Below are 15861 nucleotides of genomic sequence, written 5' to 3'. Positions count from 1 at the left end.
ACATCTGCCTGTCAAAAAAAAAAAAAAAAAAAAAAAAAAGTCACCTAAAAACTATATAAATGTATTACAGGAGTATAATTCCTGGAAATCTCTAAATTAACAAGATTTAAATCATGCCTAGAAAGTAAAATCAGCTGAAGTATTAAAAAAAAAAAAAACAGGGTAACAGAAACTACACTTACTACAATGTTGAGGCTGCTAAGAGAAATAAAGACTAGTAAAGACGACATAGCTACTAATCAATTTTTTCATCTTTATCCCTTTCTCCCATTGTGTTAGTATGGAAAATAAAGTACGGTAAAGGTAGAAAACCTTATATTTCAGCATTAAACTCATAGAATACCAAAGAGATTGTAACAGAGCAAAAGAGGGACTGGGTATCAAAACTTCACTCTTGGAACGCTAGAGTGGCCTAAGTTTTAGACTTACCTTTTGAAGACAGGTTGAGAATACCTGAGGTGATAAGAGGGATTTAAGTTGCATTATGTCAGACAGAAATATGATATTTAAGTGTCTTTATTTGAGAGTGCAATATGGGCAAAAGAGAAAGATGTCTGATGCAGAGAGTATAGGGTGCTAGCCTCTCTGTTGTCCATTCAGAATTTCTCTCACCCTTTTTATATATCATCCATAATGCAATGCAGATATTCTGCATTTCCCAGCAACCCATATACATTATGCCAATGAAAGCCCAGGTTTGCAAAAAGCTCAGGCTTATTCTGCCAAGGAAGATGTAACTACTCTTCTGTAATGCAGAACACTGATGCTTTGAAGAGATTCTTGAACAATCATGAATCATCAGCTTCGGTGGATGCTTCAGTTTCCTGATATTTCACTTAAGAGTTTGATAAAAACCCTCCAACTAAACTTCAGTCAAGTTCTTCACAGCCCTCTTGGATTTGACTTTGGCATTTGGTCTTCTCTGATCTGCAGTGCTCAGCTGTAGCAATAACCTTGCTAAGTCAGTTAACAGAAAAATTTACAACAGATGGATATCACCCTTTGCATCAAACTCCTCATCCTTCAACCTGAATATCCAACCAACCTGGCCTGCATTCAACCACGAATTATGTTAGGTGAATTTAGCCAAAATCCCCCTTCTCTAATGTCTTCTCTTATTTTCCCTCCATTGATCTCTATGCTGGTCCTTGGCTATAAATCTCAACTTGTTCATGCTATGTACTGAACTGAGTCCAGTTCTACAGAGTTATCTTCCCCCTATTCCAGTAGTTCTTGAATGTAATTTTTTTATACCACTTTTAGTGTCCAGCTTTGGATCTCCATAACAAATTTTCTTGGTCTTTAGCAGTAACTTACTGGATCTTCACTTCCTCAGATCTTTAAACTTTCATGCAAGAACAAGCCGCCATTAAACCTCCTAGTCACCTCCAAATAAAAAAACAGCTATTTCCAACCCAAATGGAAGATTTAACTATACCAATATAGCCAGAGAGACTGTTTAAAAGTAGTAATACAAAAGAACAGGTTAAAAAAAACCACAGAAACATTCATTTGGAGAATTAATGATAGAACTAACTAATATATTATACTCTTCAAAGTGTTTATTTGTCCACAAATCCCCATCAAAACTTTTTAAAACTCAGACATACTAAACATCATCATCTGTGACCAGAAGGTAGGAACATCAGATAGTAACAATAATAAAGGCAAAAAGAACAAAAAGTAATCCCAAACTACAATATCAGATCTGGAATTTAAAACATTATCTTTCAAACCACGGGTAAAATAAGCAGTAATATCAATAAAATAACAATGATGAGCATTCTACATATTCTCAAACTATGACTTAGCCTTTGTTCAACATTGCTCAGAGCAATCTTTTGTAGTCTTTAATACATACACAGTAAAGTTAAAGAGAACAAAAATAAGAAATTTTCAAGTGAAGGATTTAGAAACTTAAATATAAATTATGAATTAGGAAAGGAAAAATCAGGCACCATAAAAGATTTCAAATCTTCAAAACATTTCTTGGAAAAATCCATAAACTATAGAGATTAATTTTTTAAAAGTTATCTGTTTTCCTGTTCTTATAATGTTTGCAAGAAAGAGTGACCATTTAAAAAAAGTTTTTGCTTCATGAAAATATTCAAATTGCTACATTTACCTAAAGTAAAGGAACAAATCAAAATACTATGATTACACACAGGCACATTTGAACCAACAATATTTTAATTGTATAATTACACTAAACTTAATTCTTACCTTTTTGCTATTTGATTTTCAAGATGCTTAATTTTTTCTAATAACTCTTTTTCAACAACTTCTCTTTCCAATTTAAATTCTTTTAGGGCAGTCTGAATAGCTTCATCTTTTTCACAATTAAGCTTCTGAATTAACTGTTCTCTGTCTTGTTCATGGTGCACAACCAATGTCTCTTTGTCTTTCACAAGGCGGTGTATAATAATTTCATATTTATCTTCTTGTTGACTAATTTTTTCATCTTTCTGTTTTTCAAGAGCACTCAATTCTGAGTCCAATTTATTCTGCAGTTCAACTATTTGTTCTTTTAGGTTTTGTTCCATCTCAAATGCTTGGTGATGCAAAGATGTTACTTTGCTTAATTCAGCTTTAAGCACATTAGATTCTTCTTCATGTCTACTAATCAACTCTGAAATGCATTGATCTTTTTCAACTGCCATTAAAGTTCTTAGCTCTTCTAGGCCCACCTGATAATTTTCATTATTATCCTGAATCTTTTGGTTTAATTTACTAATTTCTGTTCTCAAATTTTCTGTTTCTTTTTCAAGGAGAGATTTCAAGGTCTCTTTCTGCTGAGTTCTGCTTTCTTCCAACAAAATTTTTATTTCATCAGTTTCTGCTTCCTTCAATGCAAGTTCAACCTCTAACTTACATCTCATGTCTGACAAGTCAGAAACCTTGAGTTTTAATTCTTGGAGCTGTTGCTCTTTCTCCTGGATCACTGTAGCATGAGATGCTTGTAGCTGATCAATTTGTTGTTGGTTTTCCTTTTTCAATTTCTCCAAAGAAATTTTGTGGTCTTCCATAACTTTCTCAAATGCCTGTGTGTGCCTAATGTGCAGTGTATCCTCTAACTCCTTTAAATGACTTTGCTCTAAGGACTGAAGTTCTTCCCTCAATGACTGTATCTTCTCATCGTTTTCAACGTGGAGCTTCTTTAAGTCTTCTAACATTAGTTCTCTTGAGTGCTTCAGTTCTCTAATTTCACAATTTTGAGTGTGCATTAAATTTTCCATCTCTAACAACTTCTGATCTTTTTCATTCTGCAAGCAGATAACAGCTTCTTTTTCATTTTTAACTAAAGCAAATTCATTATCTTTATTTTGTAAAACCTCCTCAAGACATGCTAAGTCTCCTTTCAATTTTTTAATTTTGTTTTCATTTTCTTCACTTTCCTTTATTAGTGCCTCAAGTTTACTTTCATATTCATTTTTTAAGGATTGTAGTTCTTTCTGATGTTTCTCTTTTAGTGTTATTTCTAGGGAACATTTTACTTTTTCAATAATATTTCTTATTTCCACTGCTGTACATTTTAAAGAATTGGAGAAGTCACACTGTTCTTTTTGTACAAATGTTCTAAAGTGACAAAGGTCTTCCTTGATGGTTTGAATACTGAAATGAGAGTCCTGGGCAACAACTTTACATTTTTCTAACTGGATGTTTAAAGAAGCATGATCTCCAAAATTCTCTTTACATGTATTCGTATCCTGCATACGTCTACTGTCAATTGCATTGATAACGGATGAATAAAGTGATTCCACCATCATTTCTGGACTTTGTGGATCACTTATAGGATTAGGAGATGATAAATTTTCTTCTATTACAAACTCATTCACAGCAGACATAAAATCTGATTCAGGACTTTCTGCTAATGAATCCAAGTCTAAAGAAACTTGGTGAATAGTTTGTTCTATGTTTGGATGGGGGATCGTTTCAAAATCAAATGTATGTGCATCAATGCTATCTGGAGATAATTCTTCTAATGGACATACTGTGGGACATAAGGGATCTTGAACAGTGAGTGGGGGAGGACTTCTTGGTGAGGTAGTAGTTGTCATTCCTGTTGCACTTTCTATCCTTGGTGAAGAAGCCGACTGTGGGGAGGCCTGACTTACAGATGCCTAGAAGACAGAGAGAAACGGTTATAAGAGCAGCAATAATGCAAATATTTCACACTAATAAAGAGAAGCATCTGAAAGAATTTCATTTGCCTTTTGTTCATTGAGCAGGTCTGTAATGGTCTGTGACATTTCATCCAAACTTTGTGCTGCCTTTACCAAATTATGTAGAGCAAGTACATGCTGGTGTAGAGGTTCAAAGTCACAAAGTAAGGGAACCCTGAAACACAATGCAAACAAATTACAATTCTGGTCTCTCCTTTGTTTGTGTTTACTTACACATTTTCCAATTACTTGACAGGCAAAGAAAAAGGGGAGACATAGAGATATCAACCAATTGCTGGTTCATTACCCAAAATGCCTACAATACTCAGGGCTGGGCCACAATGGAGCCAGAAGCTGTTAATTTCATCAGTGTCTACCACATGAGTAGCAGAGACCCAAGGACTTGAGCCTTCTTCTGATGCCTCCCCCAAGGTGTGTATTAACAGGAAACTAGATTGGAAGCAGAATAGCTGGTCTCAAATTGGCACTCTAACATGAGATACCGGGAATCCAACCAGCAGTTTCACCCAGTATGCTACAAGAGCCATCCCAGATTTCTCAATGAAAAACTGGATAAGTACAGCCAAGTATTTCAATGTTAAAAATGAGTACAGCATTGTCATTTCAATTTAATCAATACTAGGAATATTTTAAGAACCTTAGATCATGGAAATTAGGAAAGCAACAAGGTAGAAATCTCAGGAGTAAGGAAAGTCAGTGAAACGACCAGAAAAACACACAAATGAGAGGTAAACCTTTTTACATTCCCCAGTAATTTCCTAAAGCAATCAAAAGAATAAGTCCATCATAGAACATTTCTTTATCCTGGTATTTCTGAAGAATACTGGTGCTGCTCTCCTTAGCTACAGGATAATAAGGTTATGACTGAAATTAAAAACTCTAATGACACTTACCTGAGCAAAGGCTGAACTTCCGAAGGACAAAATGATTGCAGGAACTGTAAATCTTTTAATGAAATATCTGGAAGTTCACAGTCAAACTTTCGAGGTTTTTGAGTCTACACCAAAAAACAAAGTTTTTTTTTTTTTTTTTTCCAAAAACATAAACAACAAATGTAGTTTCTTACTCCAATCAAGTACAATACACCAAATGAGTTAAAAATGATTCAAATGGATAGTCACACTTACGAAAACAAAAACAAAGAGTAAAGTAAAAACGAAGTAATGTTCAGTGAAGACCTAGTATACAACATATTTTCTCACATATTAATAGACTTGGAAATAAATTCATGTGCTTCCTCCCCAATTCTGTTTTTAGCTTCACTTTATAGTAACTCTAGCATTCCCATCAACTAAGTGAAAGCATTTGTTTCATTAGTGCACAGACTATTCAGAAATTCTTCCTTAATTAACAGCATGATCATGAAGATTTCTCTAGATGTGAATCTATTCCTATTACCAGTTACCATGTCTTGTTGCTATAATATGGAAAAAATATATTTTCTCCTGTGTATAATTTCTTTCCTTGCCTTTACCTTGACATTTTGATTATTTTTTTCCTAAATACAGAATCCAGATAAATTTCAGTTTTTTTTCAAATACTAACTTAGTAAGCCCAATCCTCTCTTTTTTCATAACAATAAAAAGAATTTCACACTGTAAAATAACTTTGTTTTAGATATTACCTCAACATATTAAGAGATGTCAAGATGTCCTTTATAAAAAAGGATTCTGGAGTAAAAGAGAGTTTAGGAGTCAATTCCTATTGCATCATCCATTAATATATTTTAGAAAATACAGACATTTGAAGTCATGGGAAATCTTTCAATATAGAAACATGTTGAAAAGCTAAGTAGTACGTTAGAAGGCAGAGGGTAGACCCAGAATCTCTCAGACTTCATTGATCATGGAAATATTTTTTCTCTTGTAATGAAATTAAGAGCTCAAATAATAGTTTAGACATATGACACATTTATTTTTCATGATTTAGTTTCAATGAAAATTTCATGAGTTATCCTATGCTAATTTCTCAAGACGTGAAAAGGAGTGGGGAAGTATAAAAGGGAGAAGAGGCAGATGTAAAACAGAGGCAGGGAGGAGACGATGGGCTGGTAAAAGAAAAGGGAGGAATAAAACATAAAAAAGAACAAAAGAACCAATCAATCTTAAAAGTGTAGTATAAGGTATCTTTATATGTTATGAAGACTTGATCAATAATTATATCTTAAAAGTTTTAAAATACAACAATTCTTAGTTTCTAATATGTCTACTTCTGGAAAAAAGATTTTGAAACATACTAAATTTAGTCATGATTAGGAAATAAATACATACACAAAAAGAAGGTGGCCAGGAGTCCAATCCCCTAAACAGACGATTTCTTAAAAAAGATTTCCCTGTATAAAGAAATCAACAATACAATCACTTTAGCACTCTGTTTAATGCAAAAAAAATTCTTTTTTTCAAAATGTAGACTAAACTTTTATAATACTTTACATTGAAAATTTAGCAGATTTAATTCCCTAAGTTTTAAAAGCAATGTTTCTCTAAATTTCAATGATAATTAATGGTCAGAATATAATGATTTAAATAATTCATGTCTATGAAATAAAAACATCTGCTTCCATTAAAAAGAAAGCTATTACAGAAGAACACTTACTAAATAATTTCCCAAAGGATTCCCTTTTTGACTTTTCAGCTTCATATAATTGTTTTCCATCTTTGACTAAAGCACCAGCCCACTAGGAGAGGAAAATATATGATTATAACCTATACTGAATCACAAAGTAAATGTAGAAATTAAAATAGAATTCAACTTGCATACCTCCCTGTAGTGTTTTATGAACATTTTTCTCCTTACAACCTCAACAACAGCTAAGCAGTACATCTGAGGAACTGTACTGAGAGCTTCAACAATTTTAACTCTCTCTAACAGCTCTATTACAAGGCGGAGCAAGGCTTGTAATTTCTCTCCATCTTGATCAGCATGAAGCATTACAAAACAACACCACCTGGAGAATGAAATTCAATATTTCAAAATCCACAATTGGTAAAATAATTCCTTACTAGTAAAGTTAAGAAACTACCAAGACAAACAGGCTACATAAAAAACAGTACAATCCCGAAATTAATCATCAAATATTTCAATATACTAGGAAGAGAAAATTGTCCCATCACTTGAGAGAAATAAAACATCAACCCAATATATCCAACTCAAATATAATTGAACTACTTACTTCAGTCTAACATGTAGATTATTAGCTAGTTCTTGTTTGGCAGTGGTACACTTCTGTTTAATATCCAACAGTTTTCTATGATTTTGCAACATAATCATCAACTGATTTGCATGACTCAGGCACAAATCAGGTAATACAGATGCATCCTTCAAGTTTTCTGCTCTCATCTGATTAGCTAAAAATCCCTTTGACAAAAGATATTTTAAAAACATTAATTTTATCTCCCCAAAAACAACATGAATGTTTACCTAAGTCCTTATGTTATACAGAACTATTCAATTTCAAACAAGATTTTAAGATCCTGTTTTGTTTTGTTTTGTTTTTTCTGAATAAGGTACAGATCCTGAAACTATGGTTATCTAACTTTCTTTCCTTTTTCCAACTAGGGAAAATGAGGACCAAGAAGATGAAAAAGCTTACCCACGAACAGACTTAATAGCTGAATTAGAACAAGAGCCTATGCATCTACTCCTAGTAAACCACAGATCAGTTAGAGCATAAATAAAATATGATCACTGAAAAATAACCACCTTTGAAGTATTTACAGATAGCTAATTACCATCTGCAATTACTTTAAGACTATATTTTCCCAAGCTACCCTCTTATCGTTACATGACTGAATTTTATAGTATACAGTCATATACCCATAAAGATACATATGTACATATGATGGTGGTCCACTATGATTAAAACAGAACTGAAAAACATCCATTGGCTTCTGATGCCATAGCATTCCTAACATCACAGTACAACACAGCACTCAAAACTTTTTGGTGGATCTGGTATAAACAAACCTACAATGCAGCAAGTAATACAGAAAATACAGTACATAAAATTAGGCACTGTTCATAACAGTTGATCAAGATAATAAAGGACCATGTTACTGATGTATATATTTAATATATTACAGTTTCAATGGTTATTTTAGCTTGTACTCCTCCTACTCATTACAAAAAAAGTTAATTACAAAACAGCATGCTGTTATACTAGCATCACAAATCTTGTTTTTATTCACATCTTGATTGCCTCAAGAGGCCAACTGAGTGGTTTAGTCTGTTAAGATCTGGGCTTGTGTAACTGTACTCTATAATGTTCATAAGACAATGTAATTACTTAATGACGTATTTCTCAGCATGTAGCTTCATCATTAGGCAACCCCCTGACTATACCTTATTATTGGTGGGAATAATTTTCTAATCTTCTATTGTTCACTCATTTACTTTTTTTTTTTATTCACAGTGTGAGAGAGAGAGAGAGAGAGAGAGAGAGAGAAGTCTTCCTTCTGTTGGTTCACGCCCCAAATGGCCACCATGGCAGGTGTGCTGCGCCAGTCCGAAGCCAGGAGCCAGGTGCCTCCTCCCGGTCTCCCATGCGGGTGCAGGGCCCAAGCACTTGGGCCATCCTCCACTGCCCTCCCGGGCCACAGAGAGAGCTGGACTGGAAGAGGAGCAACAGGGACAGAATCCAGCACCCCAACTGGGACTAGAACCCAGAGTGCCGGCACCGCAGGTAGAGGATTAGCCTAGTGAGCCGAGGCACTGGCCTACTCATTTACTTTTATAAGGGTATTCAATATCATTTGGTCAACTCGAATTAACTTACTAAATCGTTACTAAATCTCAGTCTCTTACACGGGAGGCCAGGATGGAGTTCTGGATTCCTGGCTTTGAACCGGACTAGCCTAAGATGTTACAACCAGCAAAACTGAAAAATCTCTTTCTATATATGTATTTCCCTTTACCTCTGTCACCCTGCCTTTCAAATAAAAAGAGAAATCTTTAAATATAAATAAAAAATATTTCCAATTTTGATAATGTAATCCAGAAGTTAACTTTCATGGGATACTATAGTTTCAAACATTAACAAAAAATGCAAATAAATTAGAAGAGAAAGACATTTAAACATGATGCTCTATGATCACAAAAAAATCAATGTTGTAATTTTCATGAAAAAAGTGGGAGGGATGTTCCATGAGTTTTTTATTTTTATTTTATTTCAAGGGTAGAAGAGACAGAGATCACCCATACACTGGTTCACTTCCCAAATGTCTCCAATAGTGAGGCCTACGCCAGACTGAAACCAGGAGCAGGCAACTCAATTCAGGTCTTCCCAATGTGTGACAGAGTCCCAAGTACCATAAGAAATTAATGCTGTCTCCCAGGGAGCATACTGGAACTAAAGTTGATGAGAAGCAGAGGAGTTGGGACCAGGCACTCCAATATGGATGTGGACATCCCAAGTAGTTTCTAAACAGCTATGATAGACATCTGTTCTCTATCAATGTACCTAGATAAACAGCTGAAGATGGTGCAAGTGCTTTGGCTCCTGCCCACCCACATGGGAGATCAGGAGAGAGTTCCTGTCTCCTACCGAACTTCAGCTTGACCCAGCACCAGCAGTCATTCGGGGAATGAACCAGCAGATGGAAAACCAATCTCTTTCTCTCTAAGGAAAAAGTGAAAGGAAATGGGAAGATCAAAGGGAATGGAGGGAAGTAAAACAAACTGAGAGGTAAGGCAGGAAGCTAGCAAAGCAAAGAATAAATACTTAATAGTCCTGATTTCCAGATGAAGCAGGAGAGGGGGAGGTGCATGGGGAACATAGCCAGTCAGTCAAGGGAAAGGACAATGGAACATACATCACATTTGGATCTTTAAAAGCTACATTATGGGCCGGCGCCGCGGCTCACTAGGCTAATCCTCCGCCTTACGGCGCCAGCACACCGGGTTCTAGTCCCGGTCGGGGCGCCGGATTCTGTCCCAGTTGCCCCTCTTCCAGGCCAGCTCTCTGCTATGGCCCGGGAGTGCAGTGGAGGATGGCCCAAGTGCTTGGGCCCTGCACCCGCATGGGAGACCAGGAGAAGCACCTGGCTCCTGGCTTCGAATCAGTGTGATGCCCTGGCCGCAGTGCGCCGGCCGCGGCGGCCATTGGAGAGTGAACCAACGGCAAAGGAAGACCTTTCTCTCTGTCTCTCTCTCTCTCACTGTCCACTCTGCCTGTCAAAAAAAAAAAAAAAAGCAGCATAAATGACAAGTAGACTGATCATGGCTCATGGCAAAAACTAGAACTACCAACTTCAATTAATATAAATCTCTAAAACTGGATTAAAGTGATTTAAGATAATTAACTGTTCCTAGCACATCCCAAAACAAACTTTCTCTTGGAGGAAATTATCTTTGGCTTCATAATAGTTCTTTAGTTTCTCCTATCAAACACAGTCAGTCATATGAAAAAGGAAAGACTACATGAGTTAAAGCTGGTAACAAACACCAGAAAATATAAACAGACCCATAGGTAAGGATAATGAAGTTAACAGACAAGAGACTTTTAAATTAGTAAGAGCATTATTTGTTCAAAGAGAGGATCAATAAGGTCAAATAGTTTGGTCAAAAATCTGAAATTGTATAAACAAATGATGTACAAGGGAATTGTAGAGCTGAACAAATCAAAACACAGTTAATTACGACTAGTCAATGGTGAAAAATGAATCAGAATGATGAGACAAGGGGCCGGCACTGTGGCACAGCAGGTTAACGCCCTGGCCTGAAGTGCCTGAAACGCCGGCATCCCATGTGCTTGCTGGTTCTAGTCCCAGCTGCTTCTCTTCCAGATCCAGCTCTCTGCGATGGCCTGGGAAAGCAGTGCAGGATGGCCCAAGTCCTTGGACCTCTGCACCCAACATGGGAAACCTGGAGGAAGATCCTGGCTCCTGGCTCCCTCCGGCCATTGCGACCATCTGGGGAGTAAACCAACGGATGGAAGACCTCTCTACCCCTCTCTGTAACTCTGTCTTTCAAATAAATAAATCTTAGGAAGAAAGGAAGGGAGGGAGGGAGGAAGAGTGAGAAAGAAAGGAAGAGAGAAAGGGAGGAAGGAAGGAAGGAAGGAAGGAAGCAAGCAAGCAAGCACTAGGCCAAACACCTGCTCCAAAACAAGTATTAAAAAAAAAAAAAAAAAAAAAAAAAAATGATGAGACAAGTTGCCAGTGTTGTGGCGTAGCAGGTGAAGCCACTGCCTGCAATACTGGCATCCCATACAGGTGCTAGTTTGAAAGCCAGCTGCTCCACTTCCAATCCAGCTTCCTGCTAATGTGACTGGGAAAGCAGCAGAAGATGGCTGAAGTTCTTGAGCCCCTGCACCCACGTGGGATACCCAGAAGCTGCTGGCTAATGGCTTCATAACCAACAAGCTCTAGTGATTGTGGACACTGAGGAATGAACCAGCAGATGGAAGATCTCTTTCTCTCTCTCTGAACTCTGCCTTTCAAATAAATAAATAAACCTTTAAAAAAAAAAGCAGAATGGTGAGACAAGTCAAATACCTTCATTAAGGCATAGACAGACAAAAGAATGGAAAATACAGTAAATTTGTAAACTGAAAGGATGTGTTGAAAAATTTAACACTAGAATCACTGAAAAGGAAAAGCAAGTGAGGCAACAGAAAAATTTGAAAATAAACTGAGGGTTTCCAGAAAATCAAAGTGATTTTACAGAGATTTTCAAACAACTGAATTTGTTACTGAAATAACACTGAACAACTTCTAACATATCAGCCGTGACTACATCAAAGATGGATGTTTGATGAAAAAGTATATGTATTTAGAGGTAAAATATTAGCAGAAAGTTAACCAAGAACATGTGTCAGAATCTGATTATGAAATTCAACTGTTTAGCTATGGGTTATTTTGCCATAATGCCTAGAAGATGTCACAAATTAAAGGCACTAGCTTAAAGGAAAATGTGCAAGCACAGAACTCTTTGTAATTCCATCACATTCTTTTGATTATAAATCTGTTTTGACAGTATAGCCCTTGGAAGAATAAAATTAAACATAAAAAGTAACAACTAGTAAATCCTTTAAGGTTTCATATTTCCCTTGTGTCTTCTGATTTCACTTGTCATTTTTATCTTTTTTGAGAGAGCAAAAGCATTCCAACATTTAATACCATAACTGCTTTTATCATACTCTAAAGAAGAGTAGAGGGGCAAGCATTTGGCTTCATAGTTAAGACACCAAATGGGATACCCACATCCCATACTGGAGTGCCTGCCACAGACACAGCTCCCCCTCTATGTACAATGACGACTCAAGAACTTGGGTTCCTGTTCTTGCAACTCACCTGGGAAACAAGGATTGGACTCTAGACTCCCAGCTTCAGCCTAGCCCAGCAGATGGAAGACTTCTCTTTGTTTTCTCTCTTTTCCTCTTGATCACACCTCACCCCCAACCCTTGTCTTTCAACTAAGGTGAAAATATATTTTTAAGCTTATTTTTTCCCCTGCAGTTAGTAGCAATTAGTAGTTTCATAACTTATCTTTCAGGTTTCATTTATACAATGCTTGAGTTCACTTTAACCACTCCAACCACTAGGAACATGCCTTTATTACACAGAGACAACACAGTAACAAACTGTCAACATTCAAGAATGAAGAAAAAACATGGAACATACCAAATTGCCATAGCACATAAAATACTTGTAATTACAAATTTGTTTTCTTGAGAGAAGTCTGAAAGAAGTACCTGAGCAAGTTCTTTCTGTTCATTCACCAGCCGGCCACAGCTAGCGATCATCTGGTCCAGGGCATACAGTCGATCTTCAAGCCCTTTAATAGCTTTCATATTCTGATTATCAAGTTTGGCAATTGTTTGATGGCATTCTGCTATAAATGGTCGAATAATTCTTGGGTCAAGCTAAATGACAAGGAGACACATATGAGCACAATTTTGTTGAAATAGCTTTAAAATATTTTATTTTGACACAGTTTCAGAGAAATTAAAGTGATAAAAGACACAGAAAAGCGAAAGCATGAGAAATCTAAGTCACATTTTTACAACATTTAACAACAAGATAAATGAACCTAAAACATTACTACAGAATACAATAAATAATTTAGAATATACTTCCATGAATCACACACTTCCATCAATGCCACAATACATAACTGATCCTCAACTTGCCTCAGAAAATGTTACTTTCAAATTCTTCTTATGAAATACAGCAGACATACTGACTAAAACTCATTCTCCAATCAATCCAATTTCTAAAGCTTAGCAACTTGTTCATTTAAACTAAGCCTGGTTCCTCCTGGAACCAAATATAAAATGTTTGTATTTTTGCACGCTCTCTCTCTCTCTCTCTGGGAATTTCTATAATCAGTCATACTTTCTAATTCTTCAATTTTACAGATTTGCTGGAATTCATAGAACCTAAAGAAATTTTTCAGTACTTCTCCCTTTCTCTTTAAAAAAAAAACAAAACAAAACAAAACAAAACAAAAAAAACACTAGCTGACTTGGTCTACATTTCCCATTAAAACCATTTGGCAAAAATAACCAACATCCTTACTTCGCTTGAGGATTTAGCATAGCAGATCAACTTTTACAAACCCATACAGGCTTTAGAACATTAACTTTGCTGGTTCTTTACAACGCTAGTCTTGGGATGCTTTTCTAGTGACTAATCTTTAAGTAAAAATGATCCAGGGACCGAAGCCGTGGTGTAACAGGCTGTCTCTGCCTGCAGCACATGCATCCCACATGGGCACCGGTTAGTGTCCCAACTGCTCCTTTTCCAACCCAGCTTTCTGCTGATGGCCTGGGAAAGCAGTGGAAGATGGCCCAAGTGCTTGGGTCCCTGAACCCAAGTGGGAGACCCGGAAGAAGCTCATGGCTTCAAAGAGGTGCAGCTCCGGCCATTGCAGCCATTTGGGGAGCGAAGCAGAGGATGGAAGAACTGTCTCTCCCTCTCTCTGTAACTCTGCCTCTCAAATAAATAAATATTTATATATATGTAAATGATCCAGAATGACTTTGCCCTTTGCCCACTTTTACTCTACTGTACATGATTTCTACATTAGCATATCAATCTCTGATCTATCTCACATATTCTCAGGCTCACATATTCTTCATGCTAATAGCCATATGTGGATATCAATCACCTTCAGGTTATGGATATAAAATAAAGATAAAACATAACTAATTTCACTGTTACACTTGGTCCCACCTCCAAGTTCTCATTGCATACATTAAAATATTCCAAAATCTGAAAAAATTCAAATTCTGAAACACTTCTTGTCCCAAGGACTTCAAGTAAAGAATACCTGAACTATACTAGATGTTTTTCTCTGCCCCCATTTAAAGATTCCAGTCAAATTCTACCTTCTTCATGATAGCTTCTCTAATCTCCATAGTCAGAAGCACTGTAACAATTTATTTTATGTATAGTGACTTTTAAACAGAGAATATATTAAAAAAAATAGTGAAAACTGAACTATTCTACATCAAGAATCAAGTGGAGAGGCCAGGTATGGTGGCTCAGCAGGTTAAGCTGCTGCTTGGTGATGCCAACATCCTGTATCAGAGTGCATTTGGAATTCTGGCTGCTGCACTTCCAATCCAGCTCCGTGTTAATGCACCTAAGAAAGCAGTGGAAGGTGGTCCAAGCACATGGGCCCCTGCCACCCAGGTGGTAAACCTGTATGGAGTTCCAGGTTTTGGCCAGGACCAGCTCAAGCCATCCCAGGCATTTGAGGAGTGAACCATTGGAATCAAGAGATCTCTCTCTTTCCCACTCAAATAAATTAACCTATTAAATAAAAAAGGTGAGCATTTTTTTTAAAACAGTCAATGAAATGGAGTTAAGAAGTAGCACTGCTAACACCACCAAAAAAAGTTAACAGAGCCATTATTTAAGTATAAACAGCAGAACACTCATTTTGCACAATATCATCTTAACTGTAACTTGTCTGAACTGAGTCTAATATGCAAGTATTTTCATTCTGTAGTACTATACAACCAAAAGCATGGTTATAAATTATTATTAGAAAAATAAAAGGATAGAAGAGGTTACTAAAATTGGTTAAAATTTTCAAAAAAGTCAAAACTACAAATCTATATAAACTTAATGATTTAAAGAAGATAAACCAATGGCCTTGATTATGTTTTCGTGTTTCAAATTATTGAAAGTACGATACAACTGCACTAATAAAACACAGAAGAGGATTTTATGATTCATTGAACACAATTTATGTAACATGACTTCCTAAAAGCACTGGACTGAATATTTATTACATATCAATTAAAACTCAAATTTTTTCAAAGGCTTTTGAAATTTGTAGATGACATTTAAAAAACATAATCATGTTAACACCAAATTTTCAACAACTGACACATGGTGCTACACTAGGGTTCTTTCTTTGAAATCTATTGATTGATTAGAGAAGCAAATCATCTGGGATGTGTAGAAAGTTCACATGCTTTTCTGGTGTAAGTTGTTGGTCATTATAAAACCAAAAACATTAGACAATTTTACATTTCCTAATTATTTCTGTATCTGTTTCTTTGATGAGATCCCACAGATAAGCATTTCATTCAATTCAAACATGTTTGCCAGGGCAGTGATGTACGTAATACATTGTGCAAAGATTATTGCCAAAGGTGAATTAAATATTTCTGTTGAAACTATTGACATTTTAGTAGCCTAAAAATTCCATTTATGATTACGGA

General features: G+C 36.1%; 1 protein-coding gene across 4 annotated transcripts in view; it reads right to left on the bottom strand.

Annotated features, from left to right (window-relative positions):
- The window catches only part of RB1CC1 (RB1 inducible coiled-coil 1), a 92745-nt gene that overhangs the window by 32299 nt on the left and 44585 nt on the right, over positions 1–15861 (bottom strand). For all 4 annotated transcript variants that reach the window (XM_062188499.1, XM_062188502.1, XM_062188500.1 and 1 more), the window contains exons 8-15: positions 12877–13047; positions 7357–7541; positions 6945–7131; positions 6780–6861; positions 6455–6516; positions 5078–5181; positions 4212–4338; positions 2224–4121 (exon numbers count right to left, since the gene is read on the bottom strand). In XM_062188499.1, coding sequence (XP_062044483.1) covers positions 2224–4121; positions 4212–4338; positions 5078–5181; positions 6455–6516; positions 6780–6861; positions 6945–7131; positions 7357–7541; positions 12877–13047 — 2816 coding nt within the window. The remainder of the gene's footprint in view (positions 1–2223; positions 4122–4211; positions 4339–5077; positions 5182–6454; positions 6517–6779; positions 6862–6944; positions 7132–7356; positions 7542–12876; positions 13048–15861) is intronic.

Source organism: Lepus europaeus, chromosome 4 (genome assembly GCF_033115175.1).
Source record: "Lepus europaeus isolate LE1 chromosome 4, mLepTim1.pri, whole genome shotgun sequence".
NCBI classification, from domain to species: domain Eukaryota; kingdom Metazoa; phylum Chordata; class Mammalia; order Lagomorpha; family Leporidae; genus Lepus; species Lepus europaeus.
The sequence above is the reverse complement of the archived record's forward strand: the minus strand, read 5'-3'. Positions and strand labels throughout refer to the sequence as shown.